General features: G+C 42.3%; 2 protein-coding genes across 4 annotated transcripts in view; one reads left to right on the top strand and one right to left on the bottom strand.

Annotated features, from left to right (window-relative positions):
• Nucleotides 1–6,468, top strand: part of IL16 (interleukin 16) — a 46,889-nt gene extending 40,421 nt beyond the window's left edge. For both annotated transcript variants that reach the window (XM_076347898.1, XM_076347899.1), the window contains 6 exons: nucleotides 258–1,350; nucleotides 1,861–2,044; nucleotides 3,662–3,763; nucleotides 4,482–4,734; nucleotides 5,629–5,754; nucleotides 6,011–6,468. In XM_076347898.1, the coding sequence (XP_076204013.1) occupies nucleotides 258–1,350; nucleotides 1,861–2,044; nucleotides 3,662–3,763; nucleotides 4,482–4,734; nucleotides 5,629–5,754; nucleotides 6,011–6,204 (1,952 nt within the window). In that variant the 3' untranslated portion in view covers nucleotides 6,205–6,468. The remainder of the gene's footprint in view (nucleotides 1–257; nucleotides 1,351–1,860; nucleotides 2,045–3,661; nucleotides 3,764–4,481; nucleotides 4,735–5,628; nucleotides 5,755–6,010) is intronic.
• A 2,510-nt stretch (nucleotides 6,469–8,978) lies between these two features.
• STARD5 (StAR related lipid transfer domain containing 5) lies at nucleotides 8,979–14,052 on the bottom strand. Of its 2 annotated transcripts, XM_076347897.1 has the most exons (7): nucleotides 13,963–14,052; nucleotides 13,825–13,874; nucleotides 13,557–13,689; nucleotides 12,065–12,182; nucleotides 10,942–11,035; nucleotides 10,198–10,376; nucleotides 8,979–9,997 (listed from the first exon to the last, which is right to left on the bottom strand). In XM_076347897.1, the coding sequence occupies exons 1-6, from the start codon at nucleotides 14,050–14,052 to the stop codon at nucleotides 10,229–10,231; spliced, it is 633 nt and encodes a 210-aa protein (XP_076204012.1). In that variant the 3' UTR covers nucleotides 8,979–9,997; nucleotides 10,198–10,228. The 2 variants fall into 2 exon arrangements, with proteins under 2 accessions (XP_076204012.1, XP_076204011.1); XM_076347896.1 differs by having other exon boundaries at nucleotides 8,979–10,376.
• Between the last annotated feature and the right edge of the window lie 83 nt (nucleotides 14,053–14,135).

Genomic DNA, 14,135 nt, shown 5'->3' with positions numbered 1-14,135 from the left:
GAGAAGTTGCAGGCCCTTTAGAAAAGGGATCTTGTATATAAGCACAGAAGAGCCTTGTTTTTCAGTTAATTTCAGTGTCAGGAATCGGAACTTGTCAATCAAGAGTTGTGAATTTTAAAAATGTTTAAACTTTTTAGAAACTTTAAAAAATACCTATTGGAGGTTTGAATGAAATTTGAATTTAATGAATTAATAGCAATGCATAGATAAGGGATGGAGAAGGAGGCTTGTTTATAATCAACGTTTCTCTAATACAGGGAATCCACTTTCATCAGTACAAAGGCCTGTACTTAAGAGACAAGCACGGGTAGATTATAGTCTTGATACAACAGAAGACCCTTGGGTTAAAATTTCCGACTGCATAAAAAGCTTATTTAATCCTACCATGAGTGAAGACAACGTCCACTTAGATTTGCAACCTGGCATCGACACAAACAAAGAGAATCAAAATCGAAGCAGCTCAGAGACAGTTCTGAAGAAATCAGAATCCGAAATAGTCAGTTCAAAAGTGCTAAAATCAGATGAAAATGACAATGTGAAAAAGGGTCCTCCTGTTGCACCTAAGCCAGCCTGGTTTCGACAAAGTCTGAAAGGATTGAGGAAAGCAAATTCAGATCTAAAAACACAGGCAGATCAAAGTCCTCCTGACCTTGAGAGTATTTCCAGCAAAGAACTGCAATCCAGCTTATCCCGTGTCTCTCCTAGGGGATCATCGATAAAACAAAGAATAAACTCATTTGAATCCTTGAGTGCTCCGCAGTCACCCGAAAAAATACACCGAAGGTTTAGCCTGAAACCATCAGTCCAGAAAGAACACACTCCCACTGCAACAGGGTCAGAAGTGGCTCCAGCTCATTTAAACCAAGCCTTTCTCCAACATTGTGAAACCAGCCAACAACAGTCAAAGTCACCTGTGGTCATGGGTACGAAGAGCCTAGATAGATCTTCCCCTCCCAGGGAGGTCCTTGCGGCTAGCTCAGAGAAAAGCAACAATGCCAACACTGAAAATTCCTCGGGTCTCTTAATTACAGAAGCCATTGCAACTTCCCGTCCTGTATCGGTAGCAAAAGCACACAGCCTAAGATCACGAAGCTTCCCACTTACTGCTACCCAGTCTTGTGAGATGATGAAGCCATATGATGAAAAGTATAGCAAAATCTATTCCATCAGTAGCCAGGTGTCATCTGCTTTAATGAAATCTTTGCTTTGCCTTCCTCAGTCTCCAGCCTCTTCTGGAAACAGCGCGTGGGAAACTCTGGACACGTTGTCTCAGTCCTCTGTGGAGGAGGATGGGACTTTTCTCTCACCCCCAAGTGAGAATCATCACCTGGACACTGGGTTTTCGCTAAAGTAAGATACCATATTTAAAAATCAGATTTGCAGATCAGCATCGGTGAGCATCTGTGCTGATCCACTGACAGATTTACATTCTAAGGTAGCAGCACACAATAGTAAAGCACAGACTAAGTTAAGAGCTTTTTAGAGCACAAAAGTTGAATGACTCACATGACTGTTACACTTGTTTTTAATTTGTAATATATAAGCACATGTGTATTTCAAACTTCTGCTTAAGGAGGAATATGTCTAGCATCTCCACGATAAAGGAGATTTAAGTCTGTTTTTTGCCTGGGGCCAAGAGATTATTCCTATTCTTTTATGTGATGGATCCTACTTCTGTTAGGCTAACGTGATTAATTTACATTTGTATGTATTTATAATACTTATTATAGGAGCTACCACCCCAATTAAATGCTAATAAGGTCAAAAGATGACTGCACCTAAATTGTCTGTGCTCTGCTTTTGTGGGTATGTTCTTTCATAACTCAGTGTTTCTTTTTTACTCTGGTCACAATGGTACAGCCTCTCTGAGTTGAGACAGTATACTGTGAGCCTAGCAGACAATGAGAAAGAGGAAGAGAAACAGGAACACGGCTCACCTCAAGCATCCGGTGTGTCAGGGCAGTCCGTCATCTCTCTGCTTTCCCCTGAAGAATTAGCAAAGCTTATAGAGGAAGTCAAATCACTAGACGAAGCGACCTTAAAGGTAAATCTGCTTTTTCTTTTTGTGCATGATTTTCAAAAAGCTGTGGAGTGGATGCGCCTGGTTAATCTTTGCAACTTGATATTATAACAAATAAAGCAGTCATCTCAATATGTACCGGTAGTAACGTTTAGCTCTTTTGATCAAAAATCTCGAAGAAGTCTTCAAAGATAACTAAGCAAGAGTAACGCCCATTTAACTAATGGGATAACAGTTATTCAGCAGGTAAGGTCAGTGTATGCAGAAGTAGGCACTGATATTTTGGAGGCCTTTCTTTTTATTTGGGTTGCCAGTCTGAGATACCCAATGCCTCATTTTTGGGATACCGAGCAACCTTTAGTCTTTCTGGATTCATCTAGAATTGCGATAAAGCTCAAAATAAGTCAAAATCAAGGTTAAACTTGTGTATTCCAGAACCATAAAGACTTTTAAAGACTGATCACACTCAACGAAAAACCAGATAACATCCAGAGCTCTGCACTGAAAACAGTTTAGCTTCTGCTGGCAGCTACATGCTTGCTGTGTTAAGACACTCCAAGCTGTGCAAAAGCAGTATAACTGTTTTAACACACCAATGAGCCTAAGCTAATATAGTTTTTGCCTCTTAGCTAACTGCAGTGGCACGTCTCCCAGGTTAGTCCTGGTTTGTGTCTGTACTGCACGGAGCACGGGTAGAGAATTCATGTCTGCCTATCAGAATACTAGGTAGACATATTCTCATGTCAGCGACAAATTCTTACTGACTAATCCAACTTTGCTAGTATGTTGCAATCAAAAAGCAGCCTGACAAGCAGAATTTATGAAAGCCAGGTTTTGTATCAATTTGTGTTTCTTGTCAACATCCCACGTTGATATTTTTGGTCTGATTAGCAGTAAAAGCTATGTTGCAATGTTGCCCTCAATGGGACATTAGCCGCTCTCATACCAAGTCATCTGTTTTCACGGAATTTTCAGGACAATCTCTGAGCAGCACGTACCCTCCGTCTGGTTGCAGCTGGCCAGTGGGTTCAACTGTGGAAGGAAACGAGACACGATATCAAAAGACGCAACTACAATTGCTCACATACTGAACACGATTGTAAAATTGTGGTCAAGAAAGCCATGTTTCCTTAGGAAACTAGGTTGTTACCCTATACAAACTCATCTTTAGGATAACACAGTCAGAGATAGCTTACTCTACCTGTTGCTAGAACACTTAAAAAGTAAAAATAAGACTGAGAAGCCATTTTTTAAGCTGTGACGCTTATATCCACGTGAGTTGTATGCCAAATTATTTTTCCACTTTTTCAATGAAAAGGTCTTCTAACATGTTTCAGCAACATTTTCTGTTTCTACAGTACATGTATACACTCTTTAATATAATTCAATTTATGGTCCAGATCCAACTGATAACCTGTTTACCAAATCAGAACAATTTTAGACACAGAATAGCATTTTGTAAAACAGGTAATTGATAGGTAAATTTCATCAAAACCAAATACTAAACAGGTCTCAGTATTATGCTTATGCCATTAAGTGTCATTATAAAATGCACAATGTCAAAAAGAAAACATGCTGATTTTCCAATCATCTTGACATATCTATTGGGAAGTTCTTGACATTATTTCTTTCTCTGCCTAGGAATTTGATGATATTCATGTTACAATTTTGCATAAAGAAGAAGATACTGGGCTTGGATTCAGCCTGGCAGGGGGCATTGATCTAGAAAACAAAGTGATAACAGTAAGTAGCATCTTTCTTAAAAAATACTCCAAAACCAACTACTCTATCTAAAGATATATAACTTACTGGTTTTCTACTACAGAAGTTGGCTTTTGGCATCATCAAAGTAGGCAGCTGTTCTGGGTAGGGTCAGAAGAATCATGGTCTTAATGGGTGCAAACAGGATCCTTCTGCACAGAGCTGCCCTCTCCAGGTGACTGGCAGTGGTGTCCCGTTTCCTTGGGCCCCATGCTCCCCAACAGCTCTGAAAGCCAAGGCAGAACAACACACAGCCCTCAGCAGGAAGTAACCAACACCTTATTCACATGCTTACAGAAGGCCATGCAGGGTGCTCAGGAGGAATGAGGTGAGCGCATAGACACGTAAGGGGTCTGGAAGCTAGAGACTAGCTTCACGCCTTCTTCCTCCCACTAGCAGAGCAGCGAGAGGGTCGGGAAGTAGCACAGGCAAGGTACGTACTGTGGGCAGCAAGGCTTTGGCCATCTGATACCGGGGCTAAACAGATTGCCTAGCTGCTTGAGGAGGCCTGTGCCCAGGAGAACTCCTCTGTGCAAATTTATTCAGCCCTCAGTCCTGAAATGTGCTAGAAGCAACTTGTTCGTAGCAAAGAATGGAAAATGCACATGGTAAACAGTATTAACTGAGTGATCTAGTGATTTGTCCTTTTTTTTTTTCCTCTTTCCTTGTGTGCATGTGTGGTGACTGGGCTCTACAATAGGTTCACAAAGTGTTTCCCAATGGACTAGCATCTCAGGAAGGAACTATTCAGAAAGGAGATGAAGTACTATCCATTAATGGAAAGTCTCTTAAAGGTGCGACTCACAACGATGCCTCAGCAATCATGCGACAGGCTCGACAACCCAGACAAGCTGTTGTTGTCACTAGAAAAGCTAAAGATGGAGAAAAAAATCTCAACATTTCAATCAATTCTAGTACATCTTCAGTAGCAAGTGATGCCTCACAAGAGTCTGGTGAGTAACTTCAGTGCAAGTTACCCTGCAGCCCCCACCTGCTAAGTGTTTACTCATGACCTGAAATCCTGGGTGTTCATAAAGCAGCTCAGCCTGGGCTGCGTCAATCTGAGAACCATGTTTAAAGACAGCATGGTTAATAAAACATTCCTGAAATAGATGTTTGGAATAACTTTGTTGGAAAGGGAAAGAATTAATGGATTTCTAAAATAAAGGAACCCTCTGAAAAAAACCAAGTGGGATCCTCTGTAAGAATTTCTGTAGACACACAAAGATTATTATTGCAGTAACACATCTAATTGAAGGTATAATGACAACTCAGTGAACAGTGATTCTTTATTCTAATATTATTAGATTCTAGTTTACAAGACTTCCTCTGTGAAAGAGAATTTCGGTTTGAACAAACAATGTGCTATTGTTTGATATAGCAGGTGGCTACATCTGAAACATAACAAGGTCAGATTTTTGCAGAACTTTTCACATCCTTTTTTGTGTTGGTTTTTTTTTTCCTAAAGCATAGTCTGGACATCTGTAGCTTTATTTATGTACTGCAAATAAACATTAGCAGCTTTGTAGTTGATAACAATTTCACAACTAACATCAAGTCAAATATGTTTAACTTAAATTTTGTTCATTGAACACATTTTTCTAATTCTAGTAAATGTCACCAGCTTTCGTTTTTATATTTCCACTCTGCCATGAATTTGAACACAACTTTCTCTCCCCAGAGGGCCTTATGATGACAAAAAGAGGAATTAAAAGTTATAGTTTTCTCTTTCATTTGGCAGTTTATGGTGCCTTTGCAAACAAAACAGAAGTTCATTTTTTTGTAACAGATGTTTTAGCTTTTCAGACTATGTGGTGCCCATCTGCTAACTTTCCATTTGTTTCCAGCAACTGAAGATACAATCTGCACTGTAACTCTAGAAAAAACACCTGCCGGTTTAGGATTCAGTCTGGAAGGAGGGAAGGGCTCTATTCATGGAGATAAACCCATCATCATCAACAGGATATTTAAAGGTAAACACACTGAAATGCGTACACGGCAGGTTCTCAGCTGATGCAGACTTGTGCAGTTCATAACTGACTGCTGATTTATACCCATGAAAATGGTATTTTTTGTAAATGCAGCATTATCCTGTGCAGTACCAGTAATTTGTTGCCTGCTGAGACCAGGTGGTTTATACCAAACATGCTGGTGATCCTTAATAAGTGAAAGATACATTAAAGACTCCTCCATACAAAGAATTAAAGGAAATTCATTTTCTTTCTCCAGGGACTGCATTAGAACAAAGCAGCCCTGTTCAGCCTGGTGATGAGCTATTACAAGTGCACACAACTGCCATGCAAGGACTCACTCGTTTTGAAGCGTGGAATATAATCAAGGCATTACCTGATGGGCCTATCACAGCTATCATCAAGAGGAAGAATCCAAGCTCTGTTACCACCAAGTCATCTGAAACTTTGTAAGAGAAGGAATTAGACTACTGTCAATATTACGAACAAAAAAGGATTTTATTACTTGCAGCCATTTGGCTAGCACAGCAAGATACTCAGAAAGCGCATGTGAAAAGTACATATGATCTCACTGCCAGTTACAGAGCAAGCTGCCTGGGATAAAATAAGATGTGCACAAAATGTGCATGATTCTTATTTCAACATTCAGAAACAGATGTTACAAAGTATAGAATTATAAAATAATGACTTTATTAATAATATACTGGTTGTAATAAAATATGTGACAGCTATAGTACTTGCCTATTTTAAGCCATTAACTTAACAAATATCAGAATCGCATTCTGTGTTAAGTTTTCAGTCCTACTCTACAAATCTTGCTCCCTGCCTTACCTTCCCAGGAGGAAGAAATGTGTCTACAAGCCTACCACTAAACACTGCAGCAAAGGAAAAGCCTTAGAGAATGTGTAAAGGGCAGAGAAAGAGGGGTGTAACTTTGTGTGTCAAAACGACAACGTCTCCTGGAAAACTCCAGCTTTTCTATTCAAACCACAGAACAGCCAGAACAGTCAAAACCCATCTAGGGTAACTTTCTACTAGCAGCTGACAGAGCCATCTCAACTCCAGCAGGCAAACACGGGGCAGGGGGGGAAAGGAGCGTCTCACGGTATTGCAAGGGTGAGGCAGGAAGCTGACGGTAATAAGGCGGAGGTTTTTCTAACCTTCCTCTGGCCAGAGGTCTCAGAGGACTAGAGCAGGAGGGTAACAAGGCCATTTAGAACCAAGTCTTACCTTCTAACCACACATATTTTTTTGAAATGTCTCTGTGTTAATTTTGTAAGGGAAAGTACCAGTGCAAGTCTTTGGGAATTAAAAGTTCTGAATCCAAATGCTTATTCTGGAAACACTAAATAACTTGGAGATAAAGCTATGCTTCAAATGCTTCTGTCGGCATTTTGGCGGTGCTCTCTAAGCACCATATGGAATTCTACCAGCAGCAGCACGTGCATCTACGGCAAGATGGTCTTGTGCACCCATTTGGTCTTCTCTGAGCTACTTCACTAAAGGGAGAGATGCAACATCAGGATGGAAGTAGTGACTCGCCAGTTGAAAGCCAGATGGCTGCACTGGTTATTGTCCTTGGCTGTTCACCTTCCCATAGTCGGGAATTTGCTGCACCCTTCTTCGGTTACTTAATTTCACCAAACCATAAACTGCAGGAGTTCAGAAGCTATTTTCTGTGCGCTTAACACAATGTCACAGAAACAGCAGTTGAGAGAAAGGGAAGTAGGATAGACAGCAGAAGGTACTAATTGGATCCAGGCATACAGCTTGCTTTGGCCTTTCCTCACGAGTCAACTCTATGTTAATCCTTGAAAGAACATTCTTGACAAGCCATCTGCCCCCACACTTCCAAACCTCTTCCCACGTGAGTTGTCTTTTCTGAAAACCAACCAACCAATCCTCAAAACAAAATTTCTATGAAGTGGGTGGCAACCAGAATAGGAGAAAAATGTGAGAGGGAATCTTTTTGTACATTTTTTTTAACTGGTACCTACCTGAAACACTCTGAATAGTTCATTTTTTTTGTAGAATTCTTTGTATTTAACTTAATCTGCATTATTGGCTTAGGCTTAACAAAGTCTAAGTAAATGTCTGGTGCATATAAAAGATTCTAAGATTTTTCAACCACTTGCCCCTACCACCAATAATAGGAAAAAAACGAATGATTTCTGTACAGAAAAGCAGGCCTGAACTCTTTAGCACCGCTAAAGCTATTTCCTGTAAAAGGCAGATCACGCTTTTTGCTCACCTTCGTAACTTTAACAACAGAGACTGGACTCGATACAGCCATGGCACAGAATGCCTTAATTACTTCAATGCCATCTGCTGAAGGTGTCCTCACCTGAAATAGCTATTTAATTTCATCAATTTAAGAACTGATGCAGAACTGCCAAGACAGGTTTGATCTCGCTTTTTTCCAGAGGTGCTCTTCTCACTTCACTTCCAAAGTTTTTCACTTTTTGCATGCCTCTGCATCTGCCAAGATCAAAAGAAGTCGAAACATGCTGTGCGACAGGCAGCGTATCTCACTGGGGAGTCCTCCAAGATCTTACAAGATGATCTTTGCCCAGACATTTCCATCTGCAATTTGGCAGGGCAGAAGGCTGAACGTTAAGGGCTCTTAATTCCTTCCGGATAGAAGGTGTTGAGCACTCAGAAAAGGGATCCTGAAGTTATTCCAAGGAAGAGCCTCACCTACCACCTTCATTGCTCAGAGCAATTAAAAAAAAAAAAAAAAGGCTAATAAAAAGCCCCATTGTCTGTAAAAGGTTTACTTGCAGGAATAACGAGTGGCGACCTGAGCTCTGCTCCTTGAACTTTTTGCTAATTAAATTAATCATAATCCTGCAAAGACTTGCCGAGATATTGAACTTTATGCCTAACAATGTTAGTCCATTTAGATAAGTATGTACGAGCCTCTGTAATATCAGGGCCCAAATCTCTCCTCAGTGAATTTGTTACTCTTCTTAAGTACAGAAAGCAGCAATCTAAATTGGAAATAAGGACCAACCAAGGGCAAAGAAGTTGGGAGAGTGAGTGCTCTCACCAAACACCTTTATCCCCAGTTAGCGGGAAGCGTAAATGGGAGTGAAGGCTCTTCCCTGCCTTGTTGCCCTGAATTCATAGAGGTGCTGGAGGTCCAAGTGGCTCTTATGCTTCCTTGTTGGCAAAGCAGGTGCGTGAGGAACCATTTTAAAGGATGATCCAGGAAAAACAGCAAGATGTAGCAGAAAAGTATTTATTACATCACACTCATACAAGTTTTTACATCTTTGTACACAAAGGAGACTAGATTAAAAACTGATTCCTTGAAAAATCTATACCATAGGGTAAGATTTATAGTGGGAAACTTTGTATGCAAGTCCATGCCCTATACTAAATATAAAATAAATACAGGGACAGAAAGCAGAGCATATTAACCTTGTTAAATAATCGAGTTACAGCATTAAAATCACAACCTGCATTTAAATTCCTAATTCAGCAAACAGTTTTCCTTTTGTAAGTGTATGTAATCCATAGTAATCTCTGACATTCCTGCAGTAACCAGCACCATAAATATTTTCTAAAGCTGGACACACCACTGCACACAAGATCAGAAGCTGATTTCCCAAAACAGTGCTGTGAGGCAAACCAGTCTTACAGAAAAAGCAATGTCCTTACGGCCTGTCAAGTCAAGACTAAGCTACAGAAAAGATTATTTACCCGTTAAAACCTCTCACCACAAGAGACCGAAAAACATTCAAATACAGTTAAAAACGGTCATTTCCAGTGCTGTTTAAAAAATGGTAAGTAAAGTGCTTAATCCTCTTTATTTATTGCCACTATGTCAGTGCAGTTTGTTTCACGACATTGTGGAAATCGCTGGTTTTGGTACAGAGGGGAGAAAGGAAGAGTGCCTATTTGCCAACCCACAGACCTATGAATTGATTGGCACTGCTAGACCTTGATGGCTTGGACCCACTGAAGCATCTTAGCAGCTCTACGAGTGCTGGCAGCAAAAGAGCTACCTCTTATTTTGGGGAAGGAACGTTGTTCCACAGGAGTCTACGGGGAGCTTCAGAGACAAAACAGGGCTGGCCTGCACCTGGCTAATGCTGTAGTGCTAAGTGGATTTTAGCAGTGCTCCTCCTCACAGACACTGACAAAGTGTGGCCAAGAACAGATCTAGCACGTGCATCTTCTCTCCGCAGACAGCCCCCAGTGCTGCCTCAGGGATTCTTCCAGCCTCTGGTGCGATATTTTTCTAATTATGAAAATGAAGGATATCGCATTAGAAAAGAAAGTATTGCTTTGCATAGAGATAGGTAAAAAATGCCGTTTTAAAAATTTACTTTTCTCAATCCATTGTTCCCCTTTCACCTTTCATAAGTGTCTTTGCTGGTAGTAAAGTCCTGTAAGGCCAACTTCCTATTTCTACCCTCAAGCTGCCAGGTTTTTTCCTACCCTCAGCTGGAGATGTCAGGAACTGGTCTTGTCACGCTTTTAATGCCTTAACAGCTTTGGTCAGGTTGCTGTAAAATCCAGCTATGCTAGCTGGAAAGAAGGAATCCACCACCGCCTGGGGAAGATAGCCACCAAGATCAGTCTGAAAGAAACTGAGGAGTTGAGTCCTGTCTGGCTCCCTGCAAAGACAATGCAAGTGATTTTATAGCCAGCGGTTTAAAAGCATTAAGAACTTTACAATGACTCTTACGTGTATTGTCTGGTGATAGATATTTATAAGTACTTCTTTTTTTTAAACAAACAACAGACATTAATTCCAAATTTCAATGAATGTGGCTATCCCCACAAGTCAAATTACAGTTAAACTAGGCCCTAATTAGGTACATGACTGTTTATGAATTATGGCAATGTAATAAACAACCGGATACTCATTTATCAAAAATTCAGACCATACTTGTACGTTCTGCTGAATCTCTGCTTAAGAGGTCAGCGAGAATCCTACCATGATGATGGTTCCTGTAACATTAAAGACTTCCTGCTAGGAAACGAAGAGAGACTAATTCATTGCACAAAAAAGAGAACAAAAAGGGCACTCAGTCATAATGATTTATCACTCAAAGGAAGACAGAAACATGTTATTGTCAAGAGGCTACAGATCACATGTGGCCATATACACATAAACACACCACACAACGGATAAGAAGGGGTTTAGAATACATAACGTTCAAATAGATCGCTTCTTACCCTGGAAGAGGTATACAGAAACAGCCACACGGATAATTAAAACCTCTCACGAAATTTGGTTGAGGAGGACACAGCGGGTGTTCCGCATTGGTGGCTGTAAGAAAAAGCGTTCAGGAAAAATGTCATTTTCACAGGAGATGGGAAAGAGTCCTTGGTACTCAAAGCACCAGCTGAGAAGCAGACTCACTAAGAGAGAATACATTTAAGAAGAATGGCAGTATAACCTTTTCAACATGGGGCTGTGCCATACAAGCGCTCAGAAAAGACCAGTGAAAGGAACCACTCTGGCCGCGGAATGGGGAAATCAAAGCAGCGTTGAGTTTAGAAGCAACTGTTACTGAGCTCTGAACTAAGCATCGAGACGCTTTGAGGGAGTTTCACTGAACCCGTGTTGTGCGAGGACATTGCTTTTCTTGAGAGGTCATTCAAGTTACTTCAAACAAATCCATACCACAGAGATATATGCCACTTGACTGCTGAGAAGCTGCGCTCTAGCAAGTATATAAATGCCTGGCAAGGTGTTTCTGAACAGGATGGGAAAATGGGACAGCTGAACAGTGGGGCAATAAAAGCACTGACTTGTAACAGTTAAACAACAGGATGAAAGTGAAAACACAAAGAAACATCCTACCACACAGTGGCAGCCCCTTAAAAATCAGCACTATTTGGTTTCATAAGAACAATTATTTCCACATTCAGAAGTGGTTCATTTATTCAATGGCTTCACCAAAACCTAGCGGCATTGCAGAAAATGTTAAACCAGGGTTTAGCCTCAGTGGGACTCCTTTTAGAAAGTTCTGTAAATTCTTAAAAAATCAACAACAAAAACACACACACACAAAACCCCAGAACTTAACAGCAAGTGAAATACTTACTCAATCTCAAAAGTATAGCAAGGGAAGAAATCACAGGCCAACGATGTCATCATTATCTGAACGTTACCGTGACTTACGTACTCCGAGGACAATGATGTAAAGAGACCACTAATATTTTATCTTCCAATCAAGATCAGATCAACAACTACTAAACAGCGTATTACTTATTTTTTATTTTATATTTATTTCAGGTAGCTGCTGGTTATCTCCGAACATAACTGAACATGTTGAGAACAAAAGCATCTTACCAGCAGATAGCATCGTCCCATCTTCATATTGCTTCACTAGTACCACATCCACAAATTCTCTTGGTGAAATGATCCTCATGAAAGCTGAAGGGGTTGTGGTTCTGCATACAGAGACAGTCTGGAAATCACAAAACAGGGTTATGTCGGTTGATGCTTTCAAACGTCCAGCAGAAAAATCCCTGTACTTTCTGGTGCTCTCTCAGTTACGCTTTCTAAACTGTATCAAGGAGTTCTATTACACCCTATGTTGAACGAAAAGCCAATCAGCACAGCCAAAAGGCACTACGGCGTGTCGATGAAGGACAGTTTAATGGAGAAAAACAGAGTGATAATGCATTGCTTCCAGGTTGTTTAAGGACAGGTACCACAAGGGATGCCAAAAAGCAAATCTGGTGCATCTGTGCTCGTAGGACAGTTAAAATGCGTCTCCTTTCCAGGAAGCACCATATCGCATAGGATACAACTTGATACCCAGATCTGTTACACTGCAGCAACCTTAACGCTATCATCCCTTTCTACGGAGGCTCTGTGGTGACAGGCTCCCCAAAACAGAGGTTTCTACCACACTGGTAAGTGCTGGCAAGTCGGATAAAGTCTATGACTTTCAAGTGGCAGGTTGCAGCATTTCTAAAGTTTAGGTTTATAATTAATACTAAATGCCTGTAAGGTTCCCCCAAGAAAAATAATCTTCCCAGGACTTCCATGAGCATTCCTGGGACTGGTTGTGTTTGCACCCTGGCTGCCTCCGAGCACCTACATCCACTTCAGATTTGGGGATCTAAATCCAATGCCCTTTTAATGTTCTGACACACTGAAAAATAAAAAAAAATTGGAAATTAGACTGTACAACCACAGCAGCTGAAACTACTGCTCAAGCATAGCCCTTTTCATCTGCAATGCTCCAAGTGCAGCATCTCTATTTTAGTGATAAAGACACTGAGGCAAAGTGCTGGGTCCCAAGGTCAGACAGCCAGCAAGAGTGCGACACAGGCAGTGCAGAGCATCGCGTGCTGCCATGGTGAAAGACGGGGCCTGAATTAACAGCTGACGACATGAACGCTTCACTGCTTAGCCAAGTCTATGTATTCGCTAAGCCCCCTCCTTCTCTCACCAATAGCTTGTTAAAAATAATCACACTTGGCTTTATTTGCAGCATTAACAACAACGTAGTGCAGGAATCTTTGATGTTACACATTTACATATTTTAAGTAGGCGGTATTTACCCAGGAATGTATTAGCGGTTCCCTTCAGAAAGATAAGCCCTTGCTAAGAGAATACACGCAATTTATGGAAAAGAAAAAAATTCCCAATCCCAGTGTCGTCAGACTGATCCAGACAAAGAGGCTGTACAACTTCTTGAGACCTTTTTACTGCCCTGCACGTAACACAGGCCGTCTCACGAGGCCCTACAACAGGAAGGTCTGTGCAGAGCCCAACGCCTTCGAACACAACGCCGCATGAATCGCACCAGAGCAGTTTTTAAGGAACTCACGTCGCTGACGGCTTCGACGACCTCGAAGCCTTTCACGTTTTGGTCCCACTTGGTCCTGGGCCCGCCGGCCACCGGCTTTATGCATTCCCAGACATCCTGGGGGCTGGCAGGCAGGATCCCCTCTCCCCTGTACCTGCGGCGGGACGAAACGAAACCAAAACCCGCTGCTCTACCCTGCCTGGCCCGAACACCCCGCGGCAGCGTCGCGGGGGGCGGTCCCGCACCCCGGCATCTCGGGAAATGAACGCGGGGCGCCGGCCGTACTCACACGTTGCCTGCAAACTCGGCGGACGGTCTCCAAGAAACCGAAACCTCGCTCTGCGGGGAGGGGAAGCTTTCAGCCGCCACGCCGGGCCGGCCGGCTGCCCGCCCGCCCCTCCTCAGCCGCCCTCCCCCGCCCGCTCACCGTGCGCCGGCAGCCCCGCCAGCCGCCGGGGTCCCGCCGGTAGAGCCCCATCTTCTCGGCCGCCGCCTCGGCGAGCCCCGCGTAGTCCATGGCCGGGCAGGGCGGAGCCGCCGCTCGGCCGCCGCCTATGAGGGCGCCGCGCCGCACCGCCCCCGTGGGCCCATGGCGGGGCC

This window comes from Aptenodytes patagonicus, chromosome 10 (assembly GCF_965638725.1).
Source record: "Aptenodytes patagonicus chromosome 10, bAptPat1.pri.cur, whole genome shotgun sequence".
NCBI classification, from domain to species: Eukaryota; Metazoa; Chordata; class Aves; order Sphenisciformes; family Spheniscidae; genus Aptenodytes; species Aptenodytes patagonicus.
Note: the sequence above shows the minus strand (reverse complement) of the source record. Positions and strands in the feature narration are given on the sequence as shown.